General features: G+C 34.5%; 1 protein-coding gene across 1 annotated transcript in view; it reads left to right on the top strand.

The window, feature by feature from the left end:
* The window catches only part of LOC115766344 (neuronal acetylcholine receptor subunit alpha-7), a 128,012-nt gene that overhangs the window by 110,794 nt on the left and 4,781 nt on the right, over nt 1-12,437 (top strand). The window contains exons 8-11 of the mRNA XM_030710238.1: nt 1,513-1,599; nt 8,990-9,099; nt 11,390-11,544; nt 11,715-11,831. Coding sequence (XP_030566098.1) covers nt 1,513-1,599; nt 8,990-9,099; nt 11,390-11,544; nt 11,715-11,831 — 469 coding nt within the window. The remainder of the gene's footprint in view (nt 1-1,512; nt 1,600-8,989; nt 9,100-11,389; nt 11,545-11,714; nt 11,832-12,437) is intronic.

The following is a 12,437-nucleotide window of genomic DNA, read 5'->3' as shown; positions in this document are numbered from 1 at the left end:
TTTCTTGATATTGATATGAATATTGTGATCTGTTGATCTAAAGATGTTCTGTTGCCGCCATTTTGCCAGCGTTCGTGTCAACTTTTGCCAAGACACACACACACATGCACACTCGCGCACACATTAAGCTGAGAAAGTTATGCGAAAATGTGGCAAAATGCTTTGCAGCTCATATCCCGAGCATGTGCGACTACACGACACACACATACACACACACGCACACACATAGAGACGGCAGACAGTGGCCATGACCATGGCTATGGCTATGGATGTGGCTCATCACGTACTTTTAACACGCAGCATATGGTGCATGTCAAAATTTATACAATACTGCTATACAAAAATACTTATATAAGTATATATACTAGATATAAATATATCGCGTTTATGAGCAAGAGCTGCAAAAGTTTTGCTTGCAGCTGCCAGAAAACAAAAAAATGGCCATATTTTAAAAATTGTTCATAGCGAACACGCCCCCCTTCTCAACATGCGTGTCCGCGTGTCTGTGTGTGTGCGAGTGTGCATGTGTGCATGTGTGTGTGTGTGTGTGTGTGTGTGTGTGTGTGTGTGTGTAGCCAAACGCATTAGGGCTGCCAGCCATGGCTCATGCATAATAGACAAGTTTGCGTAAAACCCTGTGGCTAATTTATGTTTGCCCGACACTCTTGGTGGCCCTGCGCTGCCCCCTACCCCCTCCCCCCCTCTCTCTTTCTCTCTCACTCTCGCTACTGCTCAACCAGCTGACTTTTCACATAATTTATATAACCTCAAAAGAGCAAGCATAAAATATGCACAGGACACCAAAAAAATAAAAAAGATAATAAAAAAAAAAAAAAATTTGAAAAAAGGGAGCTGAAACAAAATATACTTTGATAAGGCTAAGCACTCACTGACAAATGCCAGCTGCCAAAAAGAAACCCCCAGCAAAACCATAAATAATGATAAGTTCCAGGCTTTATGACAATAACGGATGTGTGTGCAAGTGTGTGTTATTTATTTATTTTTGATTTGATTGAGAACTAGTTTTCTGACTGCGAAATTGAAAACTTTCTGTTGACGGACTTCTTGAGGTTCAGCGCAGAGAATACGGTAGTAGTTTTTTATTAAAAAAACGCAAGCCACAATGTGGGACAAGTCGCATTTATATCATATACAATATGCCATCCTTGCAGCAGGGCAGCAGCACGCAACGCTGGAGCAGCAGGCAGGATCAGGCTGGATCAGCTCTCGTGTACTCATTTCTAGTTTGGCAACTTAAGTGCAAACAGAACTAGTTGTTATCTGTACCAAATAATAATAATAATAATATTAATTTCTTTCTCTATCAACCAATTCTCTCTCCCTCTCCCTCTCTCTCTCTCTCTTTCTCTATCTGTGTGTCTTTCTTTTCCCATGTTTTCTTGCTTTCTGTACCTATTTAAAACTACATTCACTACATTCACACACGCACACACTCACATGCACACACAATTACAAATGGGCGTGCAATAATTTTGTGCTGCATACTTGCAGGAGTTACTATTTTACTATCGCTCACAGTCTTCCTGAACATGGTAGCGGAAACGATGCCAGCGACATCCGATGCCGTGCCGCTGCTTGGTAAGTAGAGGCAACGCCATCTGGCGTTGGCCGCTGGCGCATTGCCATGGGAGTTCTCTGACTTCAAATTAACGCACATTCAACTCAGCTCAACAATAACAACAACAACTACAATAACAGCTACTACAACAACAGCAACAACAACAACAACTAATCAGCTAAGATTTTTGCCTTCAGCCTCGAAAACTGCCGCCACCGTTTTCACGTATTTATCAACTGTTTTTGTTTTTCGCTTTTTTTAACGTTCCTTTTTTTTTAAATTAGTTTTTATTAGTTTTCGATTACGTTCTCATTTTCAACTGTCTCTCGGCCTGGTCTTAAAGGTGCAAAGATGCTTTCGCCGCTTACAGTGACTGCTGCAAGTATACGCACACTTTGCTGCCAACATTTTAAAGTATGTGCTATACTGCATCTCCTAAAAGAGTGAGTGGCGATAACTATTATGGGATTTAGTCGGTATTTTGGTTTTGAAAACCACATTCATTTGCTGTATTTCTTGACAATAGAAAACTCAACTGTTGCAAAACAGATTATGCTACTAAAAGAACGCTAGAAAGAGTTTCAGTCTCTGTAGAAGTCTCTTGCTATTTTGAAATGAAACAAACAATATCAGTACAATATATTAAATTGAATCTATGTAACATAAATACATATTTTCTTTATTTATCAGTGCTGTAAAAGCGCAACTTAAAAAAATTACATTTATGTTTTCCTTCATGAATCATAGGCTGTTCGTTATCCAGCTAACCGGGCTAAAGGTTCAGTTCATGATAAATATAAACAATTTCAATGCCAAACATAAGCTGGTTCATCTTAAGCTTGCGTTCTTGATAAATATGTTTGCGATTCAAACACAGGTGTTAATAATAATAATTAATAATAATACCTAACCTCTTCTCATATAAATTTGTCAACGCAACATTGAAATCAAAACTCGCCTTTCGCACCGTTGAGATTTGCAGCGCTTTTAGTTTCGAAATTGAAGTTTTGCTGTATTTGTTGATGTCCTTTTCAGATTGTTGGCTATAAACACGTACAACAAATTGCCCCGTTTCAAGTTTCCTGCAGCAAGGCACGCACCTTCGCCGAGGCTCAGGCGCCTGGCACCTGGGCCGAGAACAGGACGGGAACTTTTCTCGAGCAGCGCCGTCTTGGTGTGCTCGGACATTCAGAAATCTTTTAGTGTCTAGTTTCTGATGTTTGTTTGCTCTTTGTTTTCTTAATATTTCATTTAATGGCCGGCAAATGGAGGCGATGGCAGTGTCTATGGCAGTAGGAGGTGGCGACCCCGTCGCGTCGTTACTTGGGTCGCTGTGATTTAAGCGATTTCATAAACTTTGAAAATTTATGCGCCGCACACATCTCAAGTTTATCCCAATCACGTGCATATAGTTCACAGCCCAAGTTGCACGCACACCCGAAACAGTTGCAAATGGTAAAACCCAGCAGCCAACTTTTTATCTTATACATACATATATAGATGTATCTATATATATACCACACATCCTTAACTACTTGGAGCTGCCACGTATTAAAAAGTATTCAGCAAAGTGAAATAAATATTTAGTTAGATATGTTTTCGTTGTGGTGGAAAAAAAGTCAATATTAAAACAAAGAAACTCCCGAGCGCAGTCAAAAGACGAGACACAACACAGTGCCTAACATAAGTAAAAGGAAAAGACCAGAAAAATCAGCGAAGACAACAATTTGAGCTATGAAAATCTCCCAAAATTATTAAAATACCCTTAACTTTGTAGTCTTTTTTTTTTAAGATTTTAATAATAGGATAAGAACACGGATTAGCCCCAGGTAATTTATTTATGGAGAAATCAAATTCTCTTCTAATTTGTTAAGACAGCTTAAATCAGTTAGTTAGTGTAACTTTATGGTCGTTATTCTGCTAAAATCATGAAACGCATTTACAAACAAGTGTAGCTGCATATATTTCGGTATGTATGTGTAAAGGTGTGCCTGTATGTATGTGTGTGCTTAGCTATGTGTAAAGGTACCAATATATTTATATATATGCATACATAGCTCATTAAAATAAATTCATGTTTCTAGTTGAGCCTTGTGCAATAATTAGTTAATAATCTAGATCTTCAAACCTCATCCTGCATTACAATACATGCATTTAACAAATGTGCTTCATTCGATTCGCGATACGAAATCAACTTACTGCCTTATTATTTGGATTTCCGTATCTGTAAGCCATATTTCTTGATCCAATCTTGTTTTTTATATATTTTCAATTGCCCGTTGTACTGAAAATATTTCAAGCCTTGTACCCAAAATTCGCATCTACCAAATACCCGAAATTCGTTTCGTCCTATTCAAATCGATTTGGTTGGAAAACAATTTGCCTTGATAATAATGTAGAGTAAAAACAACTAGGAAGATTATCCTTCTGCGTATGCCGAATCTTAAATATCCGTGCAGGCTTTATAATTTCATGGAAATCCAATCTGTCCGATCTCTGATTTCTAATAAAGTGCCAAACATCTTAACAAGTCTACACTGAAAATTATTTCTGATGATCTGGCAAAAATCCAGGCTTTCCAGAAGCATTCCCATAGTATATCAAGGATAGCTTTGTTAATGCAATAAATTTCAACACTCTATTATTTCGATAAGAATACATACAAATATATATAAAAATATATATATACACACATACATACATGTATATACATTTTAGAGATTCGTGTGAATGTGATTAAGTCAAAAGCGCTTCATCTTAGGATCATATGATATTAATACATGTATGTATGCACATGCATGCATGATGTGTGTATGTAAGTATATCCCGTATGTTCACACCTTAAGTGAATAGAGGATTGCGATACAAATTAGGTAGTGCCGTTAACATAACTAGAAACGTACAATCCACATAAATGCATCGATATAGTGCATATTGGTTGGGTTACTTGTAAATTACCATAACTAAGTAAATCCTACTTGAAGCATGATAATACCAAGAAAAAAAAAACAATAATAATCCATAATAAAGCGTTCAGTGTTCCAATTCTATCATTTGTAGCCTAATCGTAAGGTAAGTCATGTGTACGTCATATTATTGATAAATACGTTCATTCTTTAAATTTCGAAATTGAATTGAAATATCGATAAAGTTGGGTTAGGTTCAGTTCGACCTGAATCTAATCCCAAACAATGTCCAAACTTTAAAATGTTTGAGATAAGAAATACATATATATGCAAAAATACACCCAGTATTCCGTTAAATAAAACCCTATCATCCATTTATGCATGCCAGGCCATATACCAAGATTATTTGATTTTCATGGTTACATTCTAGTTATCATAACAAGTATACTCCATTGCACAGATGATATATAAGTATGTATGCATCACACAACACACACACACACACACACACATACTACAGTTACAAATGCAAACATACATTAATTACTAACACGCACACACACACACACACAGAGACACAGACGTATTCACTAAATTCACAAACTTATCAAACGTAGTAGTGTATTTTAAATTCCGTATCTTGTATCTTTTATCGTATCGAGGACTGGTATGGCAACAAACTCAAAGCATGCACTCTGAACCTTTCGATAGACAAACTCTTGTATTTGGTAAATCGAAATCATGAAAACCAACAAAAAGTAAAAAACAAAAATCGAACGAAATAAAAAGATGGCCAGATTCATGAGTCGGGAGTCGAGAGAGTCGAGTATTAGGCAACTTAGCCAAGTTTCCCCTTAAACATAAGAATTATTATTTTTATATTTAGTACGTATGTAATACACAAATAACTGTATATTTTATTAACAACTTGCGTAGAGCTTATTATTTTCGATTCTGTGATTTATATTTTGGATTTTATGCGTACAACGAGTGCTCGCATTATTAATGCCAGTGTCAGATATTGCCAAGGACCACTACCACATAATGTAAAAGAAAAAACGTTCTTGTTGGCATGCAAGAACACAAATGCCTATAAACTGTTGAAATGCCCCGCCCCCACATTCCGTCCTGTTCCGTTACACATACACACACACGCACACACACACACACACAGTCGCACACACATAGCACACACATGTATAGCTAAACCAATACGAAAAATAAACAATTGCTGAAAACTATCCCAAATAATGTTTGTATTGCACATTCATGCTAGATATGAATACAAATGTGAGTAAAAGTATGTGAATATGAATATGAATGTGTCATGCAGTAATTCATGCAATATATGTATATATATATATATATATATGTATATATATACAAATAGATATTTTTATATTTATATGCATATCCCACCCGAATAGCGTTTTGGGACTGTGAATCGGGGGCAATGGCAGTGTCAACGTCAACGTTAACTTCTACGACTACGTCAATGTCAACCGGGGCCGCTGTTAATTGGAAACTAGCACACGCACAGCTGCATACACACACACATACACACGCACACAGATACATTTATACATTTATACATATACTACAAAGGGAACAGTAATGTAAATATCAATTGAAACAATGTAATGTCCGTGATTAATATACATGTATAAAAAATTGAAACTAATTCAGTCTGTCTTCAACTTTTCTTCACTCTCTCTCTCTCCCTTTCTCTCTCTCTCTCTCTATATATATATATATAAATATATATATAAATAATTATATATAATTATATATATGTGTGTGTATATACACGAGTATCTTATGCTATGTCTGCCTTTATCTGTATCTTTAGCTCGCTCTTTAAATACGCACACGCAAGAAATAATTGTATAGCAAAATTTGTTGATCCTTTGCATGTGAGATCGCAATATTGCATCCGGCTTGGACCTAAAAACACAGGATAGCCAGGAAAACCCGCAACTGAAACTGACTGTACTCTGGTGTACATATGTATATTATAAATTCCTATAGATAGGACGGTTGTTTAAGTTCGGTTGATGGCAGGCGGCTTTTGGAACAGTGAATCAGTAATTTGTATGTGTACATATGTGTATGTTTTCTCGAAATTTTGTGCAGGCTCAAAACGAGTTTTGTTACCATAAGTATGTGTACATATTTGTCTTACAAGTTTTTGTATTTTCTTTTCTTTTTTTTTTTTTTGAGTTCATTAATTGATTTTAGTTTCTCGATTTTGGAATTGGTTTAGTTTTGTTCGAATTCTCTGTGAAGTAGTGTGGTAGAAACTCTCTTGTTGTTAATATACCCCAAGCCTTTTACAAAATTATTGCTAACTGCATATCACATATTTTAATATATGTTTAATGGTGTTTCGCTTCTTTAACCAACAAACACACGCTCAATCGCAGACACAACATACACACACACACACACACACACACACACACACACACACACAATACATACATAGAACACCATTGTATCATACACAATTAGCTGAAAACACATGTAAATAAATCACATAACGTATTTTTTATTCCAATGGATACCTTTAGCATACATACTTACATACATGCATATGCATATGCATACATATGTGTGCATATGTGCATCAAATACTACCTACCGTAGTTGAATCGTACGTATGTCTGATGTATGCCAACTTTTGCGCAATCGTTAAGGTAATTCCATGAATATCCATTATGCATATGCGACTAGTTGATGTATACAAACATTCATTCATATGCTTAAAGCGGCTTTTAACCTACAATTATGTAGTGGAGTGTATGGAACCCTAACAAAAAACAATATATATCTAAATATAAATTCAAGAGTATGTAAAGCTAATATGCGATTTTACTAATTAATATGCACAGTGAAATGGCGACAGTTTTTTCTTTTATTTCCTTTTTCCTTTAGCATTCCGCCAAAAATTGAAGTGAGATACATATGTAAATATAGAAAGAAGAAGCACACATATAATTTTGAAAACAAATTGCCTTATTAATCCCATGTTTACATAGAGTTTCGGTTGTTTGATTTTGGCTTTACGATTTCGCGCTCACTGTGCATAACCTAAAAAAAAATGCAATTAAATAGTATAAGATAAATATGTATATGTAAATCCAAGCAGTCAAATTGCAACGCACTGATCCAAACAATTAATTTACCAGATCCATACCTATTTAATTGCCATTTAACAAAATACTAACAAAACTATCAACAACAGCAACAACAATAACAAGCACAAGTACAAACAACAACCGTAGCCAAACAGAATACCAACCAACACCTTTTGCCCAAGACCCACGTCTTTCATCAATTTACAGCTGAACAATTATGAAGAACCAAATCAGATCTCGATTTTTAACTAAAAATGATGATTGCGGATAATTGGTTGTGCACAAAAACTAAAAATAAAAATAAAAATAAAAAGACATGATATGAAATGAAATGAAAACAAATCCCAAAAGCAGCAGGGCTTGAAACTAACCAAGAAAAACAAGAAAAACTAAAATGATGAGCAAAATATTAATGTCGCTGGTCAACCAGCGAAATGCAGCAAGAGCCAGTCAGTTTTGAAGGAGCATCATGTCGAACGCGCGGTCCAGTTCAAAGGACACACAGCTCCTTGTCCAAAGGAAGCGAACACCCTTTGAATTGGGCCACAAGTTTGCCGGGCTCTACGATTAGAAGGGCGGGCACCGGGGCAGAGTTTAATAACTAAGTAGCACTGAGCTTTTCCAATTTACTATTCTTAACTTATTATATATTTACTTATAACATTTATTTTTATTTAGTTCTTTTTTTGGCGAGGCGTACACCTGTAAAATAACTTAAACTCTCACTGAAAAAAATACAAAATAAATTCAAATTTAAAATATATACATATAAATGTTTATATATTTACTAATTTTTTTTCATATACTGCTTTGAACTTTTTCTCTAACTTTAACTCCTACTACTTGCCACAAGTAAACTTTTAGTAAGCATTAAGAAAGAACTGAATAACAACAACAACAACAACAACAACAACAACATGAACACCTTCTTACGAGTCTGTTGTTGTTGTCCTTTCAAATTTGTTGTAAGATACGATGCGAATTTGTACATAGAACAGCAAGCAATAAAATAATGTGTCTATTGTTTTTACGTAATAAACAAACAAACACCACAACAAACACACACACTCAATACTCAACAATTGCTTTTCGATAACGATAACGATGAAACAGGAAAAGGCATATATATATATATATACATATATATATAGGTGTTTAAGGGCAACGTCATTTAATGCCAAGAAACTGCATTGCACCGAGTATTGAAATACAAATATGCGAAAATGAACAAGCACAACAACAACAACAACAACAGCGACGAAAACAATTAAAAAATAAATAAAATATTTAGCATAGAATGAGCGCAAAGCGAATTCGATAAATCGATATATTACCACAATGTTTGTGTAATTTTTGTGTCCTTCTAGGAACTTATTTCAATTGCATTATGTTTATGGTGGCCTCTTCAGTTGTGTCAACCATACTTATCCTCAATTATCATCATAGAAATCCAGATACGCATGAAATGAGTGAATGGGTAATATTTATATTTAAACTAACTAAACTTAACTAACTTACTTGCTAACTACTTACTTACTTACTTATTTATAACAACAACAACAAATAAGCTAAAAAGAAAACTCGATTCTTTCTTTTGATTTTTCTTTCTGTTTTTGTTTTTACATATTAACAAGTTTTTGGTTTTTGTTTTTTTTTTCTGAGCTTTCTGAGAGATACTGATACGTTTTTCAATTGATATTCCTTTTGTCAAAACAAAACGATCATTTCGAAAAAAAATGAAATGCCAATAAGAACATGCAACACCCAAAATACTCCACAATCCACAGTCCACACTCCACACTCCAAACACGCACTCACTCAAACAACATACAAAACCAAAAAAAAACCGAACCCAAAGAACTGAATAAACCCTTTGTATATACTATTTTATACCCATTTACTTACCCATATATACATATATATACATGCTAATGTATAACTTAACATATTTAAACTTTTAGACATTGAAAACTAAAAACACACTTGCATACATATTTACTTACAACTCGTATGCATAAACTAGTTTCTTATACTTTTACACTAAGCTGCATGCAAAATGAAAAACATATTGCAAGTCATACGAAAACGTAAGGAAAAGCCAAAAATGGAGAGTTTGTAAAAAGAATATCTAAAAAAAAGCCAACAGTTTAAACAGTTATTTAATAATATAGAAAAAAAAAACAGGCATAAATTTATAGTTAATAATGTGCTTCGGGCTATTATTTTATAAGCAAATTTCTGTAGAGGAACATAAAATTTCCCAATGCTTGTGCTTCTGACTTAAATCCTAGTCACATTTTTATTAATTTTATTAAATTTTCATGCTTAAAATATATTTTTTAAGTGATACCCAAAAATAAAAATTGCACATAAGTATAATTATAAAAAAAATTAAAACGAAGATGGAAATATGTAAGTTTCTTGAGCTCTTAGCTTTTTGCATAGAATTTCCATGTTGCATAGAGTTTCCTTTCAAAACGAACCCAGTTTTGGCAACTATTTTGATTAAATTGTCTTGAATCCAGACGTGAGACAAATACAATTAAAAAAAGGATTCAAGTTCTTTTTGTATTAGAATGAGATTTTATGGCAAGCTGCAAATATTCATACAAAAAGTTAATGTCAAAGAAATGCTTTGAAATGCATATAACTATTTATGAAATAAATATATATTTACTTAAAACGTTTTACCGTAATGTTGCATAGACCTATCTAACTATGTTTTAAACAGATTAATTTAAATACAATAATATGCCATGACTTTTTTTAAATTTCATTTAAGAAAAGAGTCCATAGAATAGAGTACATTCAAGCAAATTAATTTGATTTATTTGAATGAGATGCTTCTACTTAATTGCCTTCTAAGTATTTTCATTTTTCTATACTTATTATACTTGCATACATATGAGAACCAAAGCACAATAATCACACCGAATTTTTATTTTTCTAACAATTATTCTGGCCAACAACTACAACAACAACTACGTTAACTGGCAACTCTCAACGCTAAAAAAAACAAAAAAAAAAAACAACTACTCAACTCAAATGCCTCTTCAACTGTTTCCTTTTCTCCCTGTAACTAACTAACTAACTAACTAACTCTAAAATAACTATCTTCGTACAACTACAACTACAACAATATCAACAAATCCAAATGTGGCCCGCACTTGTCTGTGGCCCCAAAACGCGTGTGCTTTTGCTATCCTCTTCCAACACACTCACAACCACATGTGTTATCAACAACAACAACAACAACAACAATAAAAACAACAACAACCTCAACCAACTTAACAACAATATCAATACAAAACTCCACTTAAAAAAATAAATTTAAATAAAATAAAACATAAATTATAAACATGCCCAAAACGTAAACAATTTTCCTAAAACTAAACCTTAAATGCAAATAAATTAAACTCTCATCTCTGTATGTCTTAAACCGTGTGATTGCCGTGTGTCGTTTTCTAATTTTTATCAATAATTACCACAAAAACAACAACAACAACGACAACAACAACAACAACAATAACAATAACATAAATCACTTCATTTATTGAACACTATGAATTTAAATGAAACACTTGTTAATCTAATCAAACTAAACGTAAACATAAACTGCTTCTAAAACCAAAAAAACAAAAAAAATATTTTAAAAAAATGCTATATATACGAAAAAAAAAAAAAAAATCCAAAAATATACTTATTGCTATTATTTTTAACCGCATTACCCAACACACTCCGTCTCTCTGTCGAACTCGCACACACAGATAAGAGTAATATTCCTTTATTGGTTACCTTGCATATTGCGCATGCAAAGACCCGGACAGGTTGGCTACGAATGCCCGCCGCCGCCCTCGTCGTCTGGCTCCTCGAATGCTGGTGACAAAAAGCAACAGATACAAAACGTTGAGCTTAAGGAAAGGTAACCAAACTATCTCACACTCCCCCCCTGTCTCTACCTCTGTCTCTCTCTCTCTCTCTCATTCTCTGATTAGCAGCTAATACTCAATAATCATATATATATAATATATATATTAAAATAATTCATTTGAATGATATGCTAGCACTCAATAATGTCTCACACTCATACAGATCCTCGAAATCGCTGCTCGCCAACGTTCTCGACATAGACGACGACTTTCGTTGCAATCATCGTTGCGCCAGTGCCACGTTGCCCCATCAGCCCACGTACTACAGGACAATGTTCAGGTAAAGTCCAATAAACTCAGCACATAACACGCTCTGAGGTATGTTTAGGTGTATAAGACTCTAAGACTAATCAGAGCTATTTCTGCAAATAACTTCTAGCCAAAAATGAGGCCTTAAAGAAAACCTCTTGAGCTGCAACATTTTGGCAGGTTCAGCTATAGAAATAAATCAAAATCAATCAAACATCTATTGTCAATCAATTCTGCTTGAACTTAGTATAAAACAGAGCGAAGTATTCAAACAAATTATATTTTATTCTTTATCTTTATATACTAAATGTTAAAGACAATCTCGAATCTCGAATTTGGTATTCTTCACATTTATTCATTTATATGCCGATCAATCAGCTTAATAATCCAATATTTCCAGAATGCGCACTTCCAGCTCATTGCGCAACTTCTCGGGCACCAATTTGCTTGCCTTGGGTATAAGCTCGGCGGCAATTTCCTCATTGCGCACATTGTTCACACCCCTCTTGTCCAGAATGCTGCGCACCATTTTCCGGATATCGTCACGCCAGCCGCAATCGTGCAGGCGTCGGTACATCAGATTCCTTAGGGCGTCCATGTCTTTGTCGCTGAGCAGGTACAGCTGTTCTTCTCCAGA

Source organism: Drosophila novamexicana, unplaced genomic scaffold (genome assembly GCF_003285875.2).
Source record: "Drosophila novamexicana strain 15010-1031.04,08,12 unplaced genomic scaffold, DnovRS2.1 tig00001089-arrow-arrow-pilon, whole genome shotgun sequence".
In the NCBI taxonomy this organism is placed as follows: domain Eukaryota; kingdom Metazoa; phylum Arthropoda; class Insecta; order Diptera; family Drosophilidae; genus Drosophila; species Drosophila novamexicana.
This window is presented reverse-complemented; position numbering and strand designations above follow the sequence as displayed.